General features: G+C 34.9%; 2 protein-coding genes across 2 annotated transcripts; both read right to left on the bottom strand.

Annotated features, from left to right (window-relative positions):
- Positions 1–1,852: 1,852 nt before the first annotated feature.
- On the bottom strand, positions 1,853–6,252 carry LOC107748177 (ADP/ATP translocase 3-like). The gene is made up of 5 exons (XM_016562879.1): positions 6,248–6,252; positions 5,717–5,792; positions 3,955–4,441; positions 2,631–2,771; positions 1,853–2,541 (listed from the first exon to the last, which is right to left on the bottom strand). Exons 1-5 carry the CDS (start codon positions 6,250–6,252, stop codon positions 2,384–2,386), a joined length of 867 nt encoding a protein of 288 aa, XP_016418365.1. The 3' UTR covers positions 1,853–2,383.
- A 49-nt stretch (positions 6,253–6,301) lies between these two features.
- asmtl (acetylserotonin O-methyltransferase-like) lies at positions 6,302–12,242 on the bottom strand. Its single transcript, XM_016562805.1, has 14 exons — positions 12,166–12,242; positions 11,598–11,728; positions 11,370–11,501; positions 11,223–11,270; positions 11,074–11,138; positions 10,922–10,986; positions 10,715–10,823; positions 10,054–10,414; positions 9,551–9,725; positions 9,110–9,294; positions 8,873–9,005; positions 7,361–7,501; positions 7,081–7,203; positions 6,302–6,758 (listed from the first exon to the last, which is right to left on the bottom strand). Exons 2-14 carry the CDS (start codon positions 11,688–11,690, stop codon positions 6,487–6,489), a joined length of 1,902 nt encoding a protein of 633 aa, XP_016418291.1. The 5' UTR covers positions 11,691–11,728; positions 12,166–12,242; the 3' UTR covers positions 6,302–6,486.
- Between the last annotated feature and the right edge of the window lie 2,574 nt (positions 12,243–14,816).

Genomic DNA, 14,816 nt, shown 5'->3' with positions numbered 1-14,816 from the left:
TGAATTGGATGAATAACCTTTGTTAGCGAGTAATTGTGTAGGATAGAACTATTTTCCTGCTCATCTGAACGCGCAAATGTTGCAAGACAGAACCAATCGATCACAGAGAGCATTCACTCACTGCTGACGGTGCATTCAAACAGGGCTGCGTTTCCCAAAAGTATCGTAAGAAAGCATTAAAGCTTTTGGGAACGGCAGCCCTGAGCAATGCTTATCAGAGGACAGAAAAAAACATATGTTTGAGTTATTTCACAATAAACAAATTGAAATTGTAGCCTACATAGTTTGTGCAATTACAATTATTTAAATTGAATGTTGAAAGATAATATTGATCATGTTCTGTTCTGTAATGTTAATAGAAATCATACACTGTCAGAATAAAAAGGTTGCATTTTATGCATGCAACAGCCTGTCACTGGCAGTCCCTTATGATAATGAACCATGGTTTTACTAAAATGACCATAGTTCAACTGTAGTATTTGTAGATTTGAATCATGTGTAAACAAAAAACACATTTGAACCATGTGTAAACAAAAATATAACCTAATAAGTTACAATTAAGGCGTATTGAATGTTAAAATGTGTTTTAAACATAAAGTTAAGTGGTTATCATTACCCATTTTACTCTTAGAAATTTAATAAATTTATACATTTCATCATTTAAAAGTTTAGTTCAGAAGTATCATATCGGTATCGATATCGACGATACTGCCTTGAAAAATATCGGTATCGTATCGAAAACAAAATAAGTGGTATCGCCCATCCCTAATTTTATCATTTAGAGAAATAGTGTCTCTTTAATTAAGAACCATTGTTATGCTCTCATTGTAGTGCAAACCCATTGAGCACAGTACAATCAAACTTAAATGACCCACTTTACCTGAATTCACCCTATCAAGTGTAAAATGTGTTTATGAAAAGAAATGAGGGTGAAATATTAAAATTCCAATAAAAATACATTTTGGCTAAATGCTGTTTGCATTAACACAGCCAAAATAATAAAAACTGAAAAAGACGCCAATTAAGGAGGCCAATTAATATGGTTACATTAATGAGCAGGGTTTCCGTGATTGATTGATGGGGAATATTGGGAATCTGCCCGCTAAAAGCCACAATCAACCAATAAGAATCAAGAGCACATATCTGAGAGCACAGTGTAATGATTTTTTTTTTTTTTTTTTAAAAAGGGGTTAAATATCTAAAAGTAAGTTTCATAAACGTTGAATTGCCACAAACCCTAAATAATTAAAAATGAAAATCATGAAAGCATATAGGGTAGGCTATTCACTTTTATTGAATTTACAAGCATTCTTGGTGTTCAAACACCACAGCAAGTAGTCTTACAGAATTTCTCTCCATATAGTGTGGAATAAGATTACAATAGCTCTACATGCTAAAAATGGTATAACGTTTCAGTGTCATTACTGAACTCACAATGTCCTTCCTTACTTGCCCTCACATTTCTACTTCTAAAAGCGGGATCTACTTCATCAAGATCAGCCTGACGCAACCAAACACTGAGACTGACAAGAAAATGACCATGAAAATATGACTCCCCTCATTATCCAAGATGGAAAATTCTTAAGCGGACTTCCAAAAAGAGAAATCATGGAAATACACTTTTCGTGTCACATAAGGTCTGCCTGTGAAAGCCACACATTCTCTGCTGGAACACTTTTCTAGGCTCTCTTTCAGTGCTTAGACACATAGAGGGCAAATCTGTTGTGAATTAAATAGTCATATTTAATACGTCTATGATTCCATCGGACACCAGCTCTCAGTTGGTTTTTCAAGCCCAACTTGAGAAAACGTTTAAAGTGTGGAACGTTATTCTGTGTGTTTGAACTCCACATTTTTTTCTTGAGAGTGATATTGTATACCCTTGTTACCACAGACCTTGGCTAGAAAAACTGTGCTGAGCGACTACAAGAACATGGTACTGAATGAATGCAAGACAAAATGCCGTTGTGCCATCTTGAGGAGGTGTTGTGGTATTGCATGGTATTGATGGCTATGGCTCAGATTTATGAAGCAATATTATAGATAAAATCAATAAACTCATATATATTTTTTTTTTTTTTTAATAATTTTGAGCATAAATATACAACACCTTTCCCTTATATTACCAATTTTAGAATTTTATCTGTAATATTTCTCTGACTGCTTTCTTTTGAATAAAATATAGGTTATTTATCATTAAAAGACAGAGCATTTTCAAAACATAAAAACATAGCAACAAACAAAATTAATGAAAATTATTAATTGCTTTTGGCATCTAACACAATTTAACCAAGACCACATCTGTGTGGAGTGGAGAGGGTTTGGTTAAAGCTTGACAAAGCTGTGTGGTAAAAGCTATTCTACTATCTTTTAGCACATATTTTTAAACAAACTTCTTGAATTCATCATAAAGCACGAGCACAAATGCGCCCCCCATTCCTCTGAGTACATTAGACAGAGCCCCTTTGAAGAAAGCTTTTCCACCCTCATCACGAGCGATCTTTCTCCAGCAGTCAAGGGTTCCAGTGTACATAATATCCGCTGGGAAAACAAAAGACAAAGGCCTGAGTTGAAATAAATGCACACTTGATGGAGAACAGTGCATATGTTTGAGTGTGTCTGTTGTATACCTCCTTTGCGCCCGGACTGCATCATCATGCGACGCCGCACAGTGTCAAATGGATAGGACACCACGCCAGCCACTGCTGTCACAGTTTGTGCAATCATCCAGCTGACCATAATGTGGGTGTTCTTAGGGTCGGGAAGCATGCCTGCACAGCACCACACACAATGATGCATGCATGTTTCTTATATATTTGAAGAATTGAAGAACTGGCTGTGTGAATTTGACTTGAACTGGCCATATCACAAGTTAAATTCGAATGACAGAAAGAGGAATTGCAATTCTGAATACTAAATTGTAAGTGTAAAACACAGGTAATGCATTCTGGGAAATGAAGTGATCTTTCACCCTGGTCCCCAAAAATATGATGACATATAAACTAAATACAATCTTTTAAAGGTGAAATTTCAAGCATCTCTATCCATAAGACCTATAAATCTGAAAACCTCAGGGCTTTTAACCCCCCCCCCCCCTTTCATTCACTGAAATAAAGCCAAAAAAAAACAAAAACGGAAGCTTGTGGAAAACTGGCTGAAGTTAAAGTTCTAAAATTACTAAAACTCAAATAGAAATAAATGAAAGCTAAATAGAAATATAAAAACAGCTAATAAAAAATGACAAAAGCACACAAAATTACTAAAACAAACTAAAATGAAAATGGAAACTGAAATATAACAATAAAATCTAACTCAAAATTTTAATAAATACTATAATAATATATAAACAATAGTAAAATAACAGTTTAAAAAAAGGCTTTGTCAAGCCAAAATTCAAAGTTTGTATTTGCTTTTGTAGTAAAATCAATGTTATTTTTTATTGACAATTGTTTTTAATTTAAATTCATAAAAAAACTAATTTAAAATATTAATAAATATAATATAATATAAATGAATGAATTATATTATATAAATAATATAATACAAATGTAACATTTTCAAACAAGGCTTTGTCCATCCCAGATTTAAAGTTTGCATTTGCTTTTCTAGTAAAAACCAATGTTATTTTTATTGAGAATTTTTTACATTTCAATTTATTAAAAAAAAAAAAGTACTAATTCAAATTATAAATAAATACTATATCACTAAAACAACCCTGTTTCAAACAAGACTTTGTCAATCTAAGATTCAAAGTATGTATTTGCTGTTCTACTAAAATCTATTATTATTTTATTCAGATTTTTAAATTCTACTTTTTCAGCAGTTTGTTTTCTTCCTCTATTCAAATGATTTCAAAATTCAAGAAATACACTGGAATTTGAAAGGCAGTCTCAAATCAATCCTGAATAGCGCACAACCCTGAAAATCACATCATCTGACGCACAAACCTATTACCTTTAGCAGTGTCATAGACTCCGAAGTAGGCGGCCCTGTAAATAATGATGCCCTGGACAGAGACGTTGAAGCCCTGATACAGACCCCGCAAGCCGTCTGACCTAAAGATTTTGGCCAGGCAGTCGGCCAGCCCATTGAACTCTCTGCTGCTGCCAGCTTTGCCGACATCTGCAGCCAAGCGGGTACGAGCGAAATCTAGGGGGTAGACGAAGCAGAGGGAAGTGGCTCCTGCAGCTCCACCGGAGGCCAAGTTGCCAGCGAAGTATCGCCAGAACTGTGTGTGCTTATCAACGCCACCCAAGAATATCTGTTTGTACTTGTCCTTGAAGGCAAAGTTGAGGGCTTGTGTGGGGAAATAGCGAATGACGTTGGCTAGGTTGCCGCGCCAAAAGGAAGCAAAGCCTTGTTCCTTAGGAATCCTCACAACACAGTCAATAATACCTTTGTACTGTTTGTCTGCACTGATCTGCTTGCTGGCATGTTGTACCTATAAAGTGAAACACAAAATACTGTGAGATACATGATATCTGGATTGATTTTTTGTCGTTTGATTGTCCTTGAGCAATATTTTAAATACTGAAAACTGTGAAATACTATTACCATTTAAAAGAACCTTTTTTAGCAGTTTATATAAAACAATTTCTATTTTAATACATTTTAAAATGCTATTTATTTCTGTGATGATGCTAAAGCTGTATTTTGAGCAGCCATTATCAGTGTCACATGATCCTTCAGATATCATTCTAATATGCTGATTTGCTGCTCAAGAAACATTTATTATTATTATCAATGCTGAAAACAGCTGTGCTGCTTAATATTTTTATGGAAACCATACTACATTTTTCTAATATTCTTTGATGAATAGGAAGTTCGAAAGAAAAGCATTTATTTGAAACAGAAGTGTTTTTTTAACATTATAAATGTCTTCAATATCACTAAATCTGCTAAATCTACTGACCCCAAACTTTTGAACAGTAGCCTAGCGTATCACAGTTTCCACAGAAATATTAAGCAAAAACTGTTTTCAACTTTGATAATAATATGAAACGTTTCTCCGGCAGCAAATCAACATATTAGTATGATTTCTGAAGGATCATGTGACACTGAAGACTGGTAATGACTGCAGTAAATTCAGCTTTGCATTCACAGGAATAAATGAAATATATTAAAATAGAAAACAGTTACTTCGAATGATAATAATATTTCACAATATTACTGTTTTTACTGTATTTTAAATCAAATAAATGCAGCATTGGTGAGCCTAAGAGACTTCTTTCAAAAACATTACAAAATCTTGAGGATTCCAAACATTTGTATGGTAGCATTTAGTTCTGACATAATTTTCTTCTGATTTTAGATGCCCTTCTTGGCAAAAATCAGCCCTAATGCATAAAGTCTGGGCCTGCAACATGAGACCAGACTGCAGGGGGCAAGATGTGCCACCCAACCAGCTGCTGGAAATTCACGGTTTGGCCTTAAAATACGGTACATTTGGGTTACTAAAATCTATAAATTAAGATCCACGTGAAAGAATGCCAGAATAGAAACTAGGTATTAAAATGACAATTTAAATGTTGAGATCCTCCAAGGACGCGGATGTTGCAGACAGACAACTCAAATATGGCCTCTGAAGGACAGTCAGTTCGCATCTTTATAGCCACAAAATAATTCACGCTATTCTTAAATACGAAAGAAAGGGGTTTATAAATTAGCATGCATCACGGCAGAGTGCGTTAAGAGAAGTCGAGATGTTGATTCTCACCTGCAGCAGCAGTTTGACTCTATCGGCGCGACTGCAGTTTTGGAAATAGCCGCTGCGACCCCACCGGCCAAGAAGTCTTTAGCAAAAGAAAGTGCAGCATCAGCCATGACGATAATACTTAAGTGTATTATAAACACAATATACTGAACGTGCTGGCAGATGCAGGAGGTAGAGCGGAAAGGATGCTGAAGGACACACCGCGCTAACTCTCGAGGTTTCTCGCGATATTTGCTCCCGAATTACTAGGGTCGAGTAAAGACGCTGTGTACAACACAGAACTTACATTTTCATGACATGCTATATCTATTAATTAATAACTTCATAATTAATTGTCCATTACATAATATTAGTTACAATTCTAAATGATTACATGTATCATATCATACCAATCTATGAGATTTGAACTGTAAACCAACATACAAAACCAGTACCAGTGCCAATTATAGGCCTACCTCTGTATAATTAGACTTTTTACTTAAAACCCTCATAGTTATGATAGCTCTTGAATCCATTCCCTATATGACTACAAACCCCATTCCTCCCTATAAAAAACTAGCTAAAGACAAGAACGCTGTCTTTTGATTCAAAACCATATTTAATTCAATATACAACATTCACAGTTAAAAACTGTTTCTGTAATTAATAATAATCATGTACAAACACTTATTTCGAGCATTTAGGTCAGAAACGTTCATAATATTTGAACACAGCTAAAACATTGAGCTAGAATAAGTCAACTGTAGTGTTTCCAAAATGCTGCAGTCGTTATATCACTCAAGTTCTGCAGTCTCAATGGATGCTGAAGAACAGCCTAGTAACGTTCTTTTGTCATTTGGGTCTTCTTTCACAAATAGCATGGCATCCAGCAGGTTGTCCGTGTGTTTGATGTGTTTGGGAGTGAAGCCATGCTTCTCCAGTAAGTCACTGTATTCGGTGGGGCTCCTCTGCTTTCCTTCTGTCATACTGAGGGCTTGCAACAGGGCTCGGCTTGGCCTTTTCCTTTCCTCATCCAGGAAGATCTCAGACACCAGAAGCCCACAACCTGTTTGGTAGCAATACATTCATAAACCAAACATTTAAACCCTTGACCTTGATTAAAAAAAAAAAAAAAACAGTAATTTTGATGACTTCAGATGTTTACAATTCGAAATACTTTAAAAAGGAACAAGTAATGTTAAGATAGAGTTTATACTGTAGGCCAGGAGTTAACAAACTGGGATGAAGATACCCCCAGGGGGCGCTAAGGGGCCATTTGCACAGGGATCATCATATTATTAGAGGGTCCTTGGCATCAAAAAGTTTGATATTTCAGAATCAGGCTTACACATTAAGAATTTAATAATGTCACTTTTTAAAGCACTTACCTGGTGTGCACATTTTGGACAGTTTACTCAATAATACATGCAGTTTCTCATCAGACCAATCATGGAGGATTCGTGCAAGAATATACAGGTCTGCTTTAGGCAGGTCATCTTTAAAGAAATCTCCTATCGTGCAAATAAAAGAAAAACAAAAAGTGAAAAAAAAACAGTCAAGAATTTCAAAAGGCCTTTTGCACATTACTCAGGATGTATTATTATACATGAGACAAATACACTGTAAAATTCTTCGTTATAAAAATGTTCACATAAAGTCTTCACTGACCTGCAACAAATGACACTCTGTCATCAGTTTCTTTAGGCTGAAAGTGGCGTCTCATCTCAATGACTTGTGGCAAGTCAAATACAATAACCGACAGTCCAGGATGCACTTTTGTAAACTCGTATGCCACGGCACCAGTGCAACCTATGTGAGAACAGAATGCTTTTCTAAAATGCTCATATCATAAAATATATATAATTCATAACTCTACACTACACTTCAGAAGTTTGGAATTTTCTGATGTTTTTAAAAAAGTTTCTTATGCTCAACAAAGTGGCATTTACAGTATTTGATCAAAAATACAGTAAAAACAGTAATAGCTGAAGTTTCAGCAACCATGGCTCCAGTCTTCAGTGTCACATGATCCTTCAGAAATCAGTCTAATATTCTGATTTGCTGCTCAAGATAACATTTCTTCATATTATCAATGTTGTACAGTTGTGCTGCTTAATATTTTTGCAGAAACTATGAAACTTTTTTCTAACATTTTTTTTTAGGATTCTTTAATGAATAGAAAGTTCTAAAGAATAGCATTTATTTGAAACATAAATCTTTGTAAATGTCTTTACTGTCACTTTAAATGCAATTTAATGCATCCTTGCTGAATTTGAATGTATTTATTTTTTAAGAATTCTTACTAACCTCAACATTTTAAATGGTAGTGCATATTTATTTCATGTCAGAATCAGGTTTAAGTGAATTTGCAGGACTATCTGTCTGTCCAAACAAAGAAAGAAGGCAGAAGATTTTGGAAACACTATTATTTTTATGATTCCATTTAGTTACTCTAGTGTCACCAAAATGAAACCCTTCACCCTTTAAGCACCTTTAAAGTTTCTAACTTTTTTTGTCAGTGTGGAAAATAAATTCTAGCTCTAAATTTAGGTCAAAGCAGGTAAAGAGAATAAACAGGATACAATAAATACAGATGTCCTTGGCATAAAAAGCCCCTGAGAGAATTGGTCATTAGAAGCATATATAATTTGCATAACAAGCTTGCAACTCCTTTTCAGATAAGCAACTTTTGAGAACAAGCTTTCAGAATAAAATATGCATGCACTATGCTCTAGTGAAATCTCAAATTATGCAAGACAGCAGCGGGACGGTAGTTTCTGCACATCTTATCTGTGCATTCTCGCGGTCACTTGCTCACGTCTCAATGGGAAGTCAGACACGCAATGTTTTGATCTGTTTTTTTTTTTTTATGTCACAGAGTGAGGAATGTTGAATAATCCTGAACGTTAGAAAAAAAGCTGAGAGAATATGTTCTTTTATTGATTTTTTTCTTTAATCCATATTTGAATTTAGTTTCATTACTTTTTAATATTTTATTTTGGTGATTTTAAAATGTATTTGACTTTGAATTGACCTGATATATTAAGGCTGTCCATTAAAAAAAAGTTATAGACTGCATTTGATTAATCAGTATATCATGAATTTAATTACCTAAAAATGAACCAATTGATAGCCTTTATTTTACCATCTGTCTCTATTTTTGAGGTAAAAATCATATACCTCCAATGTCACAAGCTGTTTTGTAGGGAGAAAGTTCAAATGCTGTTGCCACATCTTTTCCAGTCACCCTTGCGATGCTGTGCATTGCATCCATGAATCGTATCTTAACTTCATCTTTACTGTAGTAGGCATCCTAGAAAACAACAAAGCAATTCTACTTAATACTGAAATGTCAATAGCTTTTGAAAATGCATGATCCATAGGTGATATAAGCAGATGCGTTTAACTCGCGTTTACCTGAAACACCTCCTCATTCTTCTTCCCAAACGCTCGCTCATGTTGGCTGGTGCCCTCCCTGACAGCGTTCTCTAGATGGCTGAAGAGAGGCCACACCATATCATTGCAGTGGAGAATGTATCCATTCAATGACTCTGGGCTGTCTGATACCAGGAAGCGACTGGCCTGTTCTGTATTTCTATACACTGCAACAGACAATAAACAATGTTACATTCACAGTCCACCTCCAGACATGACAATGAAGAGAACATGTAATAAACAATCAGTAGGAGGAAATGCATGCATGCGAGTGCCTTGCTTTAATGAACAGAGAAAGTGCTTGTAAGTTATAAATGGACAATGAGCTTAGAGGTTTCAGAACTCGCATTTAGGAAAACCACATGCGATTTCTACGACAGTAACACCATTTATGTGAGTAAAACGGCAGTACATAAATCTTACCACTGGTATTTTGCTGTTTGACCCGTTCTAGAAGCCCTAAAGAGACAGCAGCTTCCAAAAGCCTCTCAGTGCCTAAAACAGAGGCATTGATTTGGCCAGCTACCTCTTCTAATGTCAGACTGTTAGAGCTGTTCAATACATCAAACACCTTCAGTTTGGATGCTGTGAATAGAGTCTGATAAACAAATGCATTGCAGAAAAGTTACCACACATTTCACGCAAACCATTTGTATTTTAATGGTTCATGTGTACAAATAACAGCCTAAAACCTACATTAGGTTAAAATATTAAAGGTGTAGTTCGTAGGTGTAGGTGTAATTGTTTATTTGCTCATGATGAATCTATATGCGTATATACAGTATACCTATACATATGCTTACATATACCTGAATACCTATATGCTTTTAATATTGATGAACACGAGGAGAATTTTTACCAAATTTGCACTCTGGCATAAGTGGAATTAATGAACTATTCTTTAAAATTTAAAGAATCATGACTACCTTTGAAGCTTTGAACCCATCCAGTAAACTGATGATGCTGTGGGGGATGTCCTGTCTGCTGCACTCCGTCCCAATCACATTCTGTTCTTGCATTGACATCCGACTGCCATCTTTACCATTTTCCAATAGCTCAACCTCCTCGTTTGCGGCACCTTCAGACAGACTGTTAACCAGAGTCCAGGCCTCATCTGATTCCCGTTTGACCTTGTGGGCTGGACTTTCAGGTGGGCTGTTAAAAATCAATCCCAGCTGCTTGCAGAAGTGGTTAAGAGGGAAGCCTACCACATTAAGGAAATCTCCTTTCACATACTCTACCAACATGCCACCCAAAGCCTGGATCCCGTAACCACCAGCCTTGTCCCTGTCAAGCACAGATATGTCTGTCAGTCTCATCACTGATAAGAATTTGCACGGCAGGCGAAATGCCAGAGTACAGAAAATTGATTTATTTACTCAAAGTGGACTCCCTTACTCAAAAATGTACTTTGTTGAATTTTCCCTTGTCATTATCAACACGTCAAAGCAAACACAAAAATGACTAACTCTATAAAGGTCCAAATTCCACAGGTTCAACAAGTTCAAATTTACTGAACATGCTCAGCAAACGTGATCACAGCCTTCAATGAATTTTGCATATGAAAATCAATACACATAAACTCACATGGGCTCTCCACTGTTGATGTATTCCCAGAGCATCTCCTCGGATAATTCTGCAAATTTTACTTTTGTCTCTTCATAAAAATCAACCACTTTGTAGTCTGTATCTGAACCTGCAAAGAAGAATGATTAAACTTTATAATGATCTGTCTATTTTACAAATACAAGACTTTAATTGTAAAAATAATAAATACATTAAACTTTCACATACCACTCTTGTCATGGCAGAGCACAATAGCTACACCCGTGAAGACGCTATGTTCCTTACCACTCAACCTGAAATACAATCATTTCAATATATTTTAGTTTCTGCATGAGTGCAATAAACGTCTCACTTTAGACAACCAAAAAATATAAATGCACCTAGACAGCATACGGTAAGCATCTTCTTTATCTGTAGGCTTCTCCAAGATCAAGCCATCAACTGTCTGAGGACGAAAAGAGAAGACAAATTTAACAAGGCAATTTTCCGGACAGAATATCATATTATATTGAATTATACAGCTACTTACCACAACAGTGTCTGCTCCAATTACAACATCTGGACTTTTCAAGTGTTTCTGAATCCAGCACATATACAGTTATACAGAATAAAGGGGACATTGTAAATGGTCAGAAACTAAAATTGACTTACTCACATACAGAAATATACAACTTACAAATGGCATTCGGTGAGCCACTTCCAAAGCCTTCTGTTTGGCTGTCTCCACTGCATAGTCATATGGGTTCTTAAACAAGGATTTGTCCAATGTTTCTTTAAACCAAGAAGGAACCACCTCGAACCGTAAACCCTGCCTCATCAATGCAGAAGAAGAAAAGAGAAAGCACTGATCATTCAAAGTTCATTGTCCATGTAAAAACCTAGTAAAAATAACCAAAAAACTTACAGCATTAGATAAAATCTCCAGACGTCGTGGAGATGCGCTTGCCAGGACAACAAGCTTTCCACTCAGCTTGGATATTACTGGATTTAACAACATGTTGCACCTCTCCTTTCTGTCACTTCCAGAGGTCTATCCTGGGAATCGAGAGAAACATTAGCTTATATGCATGTCAAAAACAACAAGTTTAATACCTGAACATGGAGTTGAAGCACATGGCTTATAAAGCAAAGTCATAACTGCATATGATTGCAAAAGTCTGTGTTCTCCGGGACAGCAACCTCGATAATGGTTGAAGGTGAGCTTGACCACAATTTGTCCAGATCATAATTTTCTTATCGTTGTTTTTTTGTTTTTTTTGAAACAGAAAATGTCAGTCGAATAAGGACAGTGTAGTTGCATTAGAAGTGTATTTAGTCTAGATACACAGCAGTGTATTCATGCAAGAACTTAGCGTGACGAAAAGCGGTATTCATTTATTCATGTTTTGACATTAATACATTCAGGAGTAGCAAATTACACACATATAAAATAGGTAAAGATTAATTTATCTTTATTCTTTTTAAGCATTTACCTGGAAAGGCTTGCTCCACTCTACTCTTTGCGCTTCCCGAAACGTAGTGCACTGACAGGCAGAGATCCTGAAGAGGCGGAGTCTACCACGCACGCACATGCGCAGTTACCTGTCCTGATATAACAGCGTCACGATACTTCTGCGTGACCACGTGTAAATGGAGTGTAGTTTCATTTATTCTGGACTTGTCATTATACTGCATATAACAACTTTGGAAAAATATTGGTTCATTAATTAATGATATCCAGCAAGATGTATCTATTACATTCAAATAAATTATTTTAGGACATTATGAACTCTAAAAGCAATGCTTGTTTTGTTATAAATTAAATTTATTTTTCTTTTCTTTTTTAATTTACCAACAACATACCGCATTTTCTTGTTTTTTTAAACAATTTAAAAATGATCTAAACACCATTTCATTGTCAGAAAGTAAGAAAGCAAGTAGAACTATTTCATTTTGCAATGACTTTATTTTGTATACTATAATTGATAGTTAAATGTCTTACCCTCAAGTTCTTGTTTTTGTCTTTTATTTTTTCCTACTTTTCCTCTTGTAATCTTTGTTTTCAGTTGACAATGTATATTGTTGATACTTTGTGTATTATGCACAAACATATTTTAAATGTCAACTCTGTAGTCTTTCCTTGCATTAATAAAAAAAGAGAAAAAAGTAAATGGAGTGTAGGAAATGACTGTTGTATCATCATGACAAAAGGCACCAATATTATATAAAATGTTACATCAGTAGTTACATTATAGGTATGTGGCTAATTCAGTTCGAATTCACACTCAGAACTAAGTTCAAGAAACTGTATTGACATGGTAGCATTGCAAAATTTCTGTCCGTTTATAATATGTAGAGGAGAGTGGGGTACAATGAATCAATGGTTGTCACAGTTTAATCTAAATAAATGCTTATTTTGTATTAAGTTAATTTTCTACATGGCAGATAAAATACATTTTAAAGCAAAACCACATTTCAGGTTGGCTATGTTTCATAATATAAAATACAAGTATGTTGGTGATTGTATAAAACCATGTAAAGGATATGGACTAAGATTACTCAAAATAAATAGCCTAAAGCGGGGTTTTTTTTTTGTTATCGAGTTGTGGGCTAAGATGAGATGAGTTGCTCACCTAAAGAGTGATAGTACGCCTCCAAATGCAAGACAAATTTAAAAACAAAAGAAATAAAACATTTCTTAGAATAGTCAGTTTCTTATAAACCTTCTCATTACTGGTTTATGGATATCTTAAAAAGAAAAACTTTGTTTATATTTTTATTTAAAATACAAATGGGTATTCCCCAATGGCTCAACATAGCCTATTTATTGATATGATAGCCTACAAGCTTACCACTAAAATTGCACCAACTCTTTTAATATTTCTACATCCTCTTTTCACTGGCTGGGATTTCTAAATTGCCTAATGTAATGCCTAATGTGCTGATGTAATGTTATATGGAAGCCTGCTACAAACTGAAATTAGAAGAATGCGTAGGGCCATACAAATATGACAGTAATAGTGACCATATGTCCACTGTTTCCCAGACATGTCCTGACCGAGATTTCAAAATCGGGGGTACAATTGGCTCTGTTTTCCTACTGATGGCCGCTCTACAGTCCTCATACATTATATGTACATTTATTTACATTGCCTTGACTGTTCTCTGTAGATCCCACTTTCTTGTACACTATGATGTGCAATGAATACTATTGGTCAAACTAGCTACTTTTCAGTCATTATCTCCAAGTATAAAAACAATAAGAAAACAAAGCCAAAACCTAAACAGGTGATTTAGAAAATCCCAGCAAGGGAAAAGAGGATGTATGGTCATCGTACTTAGAAATATTAAAAGAGTTGGTTCAGTTTTAGTGGTAAGCTGTATCATATCAATAAATATGTTGAGTCATTGAGGAATACCCACTGTATTTAAATAAGAAGTTCTATAAAAATATCCATAAACCAGTAATGAGAAGGTTTATAAAAAAAAACTTAAAAACTATTCTAAGAAATGATTTATTTCTTTTCTTTTTAAGTTTGTCTTCATTTGGAGGCAACTCATCTCATCTTAGCCCACAGCTATCGATTTGAGAAAAACGATTTATGATTTATTTTTACATTTTGAGTAATCTTAATCCAGATCATTTACATGGTTTTATGCATTTACATATACATTATTATATATAATAATAATCGTGAAAAAGTAAATTTTTTGTAACTTATTTCAAAAAGTGAAACTTTCATATATTCTAGATTCATTATATGTAAATTAAAACATTTCAAAAGTTTTTTTTGTTTTAATTTTGATGATTAGAGCTTACAGCTCATGAAAGTCAAAAATCCAGTATCTCAAAATATTAGAATATTTCCTAAAATCAATCAAAAAAAAGGATTTGCAAAACAGAAAAGCTCAAGTTCTTTAAAGTATGTTCATGTATAATTAATTAATAATTAATTAATTACATCTGTATGCCTGTGGCACTGCAGAGGCACTACTGAGCCTTCAGCTCGACTATTATTGAATCGACTGTTTCTCATCTTTCTCTTCAAAATATCCCATAGATTCCATATGGGGTTCAGGTCAGGCATTGTTGGCTGGCCAATCAAGCATAGTAATATCATGGTCAGCAAACCACTTGGAAGTG

Source organism: Sinocyclocheilus rhinocerous, unplaced genomic scaffold (assembly GCF_001515625.1).
Source record: "Sinocyclocheilus rhinocerous isolate Xijiao unplaced genomic scaffold, SAMN03320098_v1.1 scaffold289, whole genome shotgun sequence".
Taxonomy (NCBI): Eukaryota; Metazoa; Chordata; class Actinopteri; order Cypriniformes; family Cyprinidae; genus Sinocyclocheilus; species Sinocyclocheilus rhinocerous.
This window is presented reverse-complemented; position numbering and strand designations above follow the sequence as displayed.

What these genes read in the sequence shown, in the direction of transcription:
- LOC107748177 (XM_016562879.1), bottom strand. An exon ending in GAGTCAAACTGCTGCTGCAG is followed by an intron (nt 4,442 to 5,716) that starts GTGAGAATCAAC and finishes TTCACTTTATAG; the next exon opens with GTACAACATGCCAGCAAGCA. An exon ending in GCAGTCCGGGCGCAAAGGAG is followed by an intron (nt 2,542 to 2,630) that starts GTATACAACAGA and finishes TTGTTTTCCCAG; the next exon opens with CGGATATTATGTACACTGGA.
- asmtl (XM_016562805.1), bottom strand. Translation starts at nt 11,690, where the DNA reads ATGTTGTTAAATCCAGTAATATCCAAGCTGAGTGGAAAGCTTGTTGTC. An exon ending in GCTTACCGTATGCTGTCTAG is followed by an intron (nt 10,987 to 11,073) that starts GTGCATTTATAT and finishes ATTGTATTTCAG; the next exon opens with GTTGAGTGGTAAGGAACATA. An exon ending in GCTCTGCCATGACAAGAGTG is followed by an intron (nt 10,824 to 10,921) that starts GTATGTGAAAGT and finishes TCTTCTTTGCAG; the next exon opens with GTTCAGATACAGACTACAAA.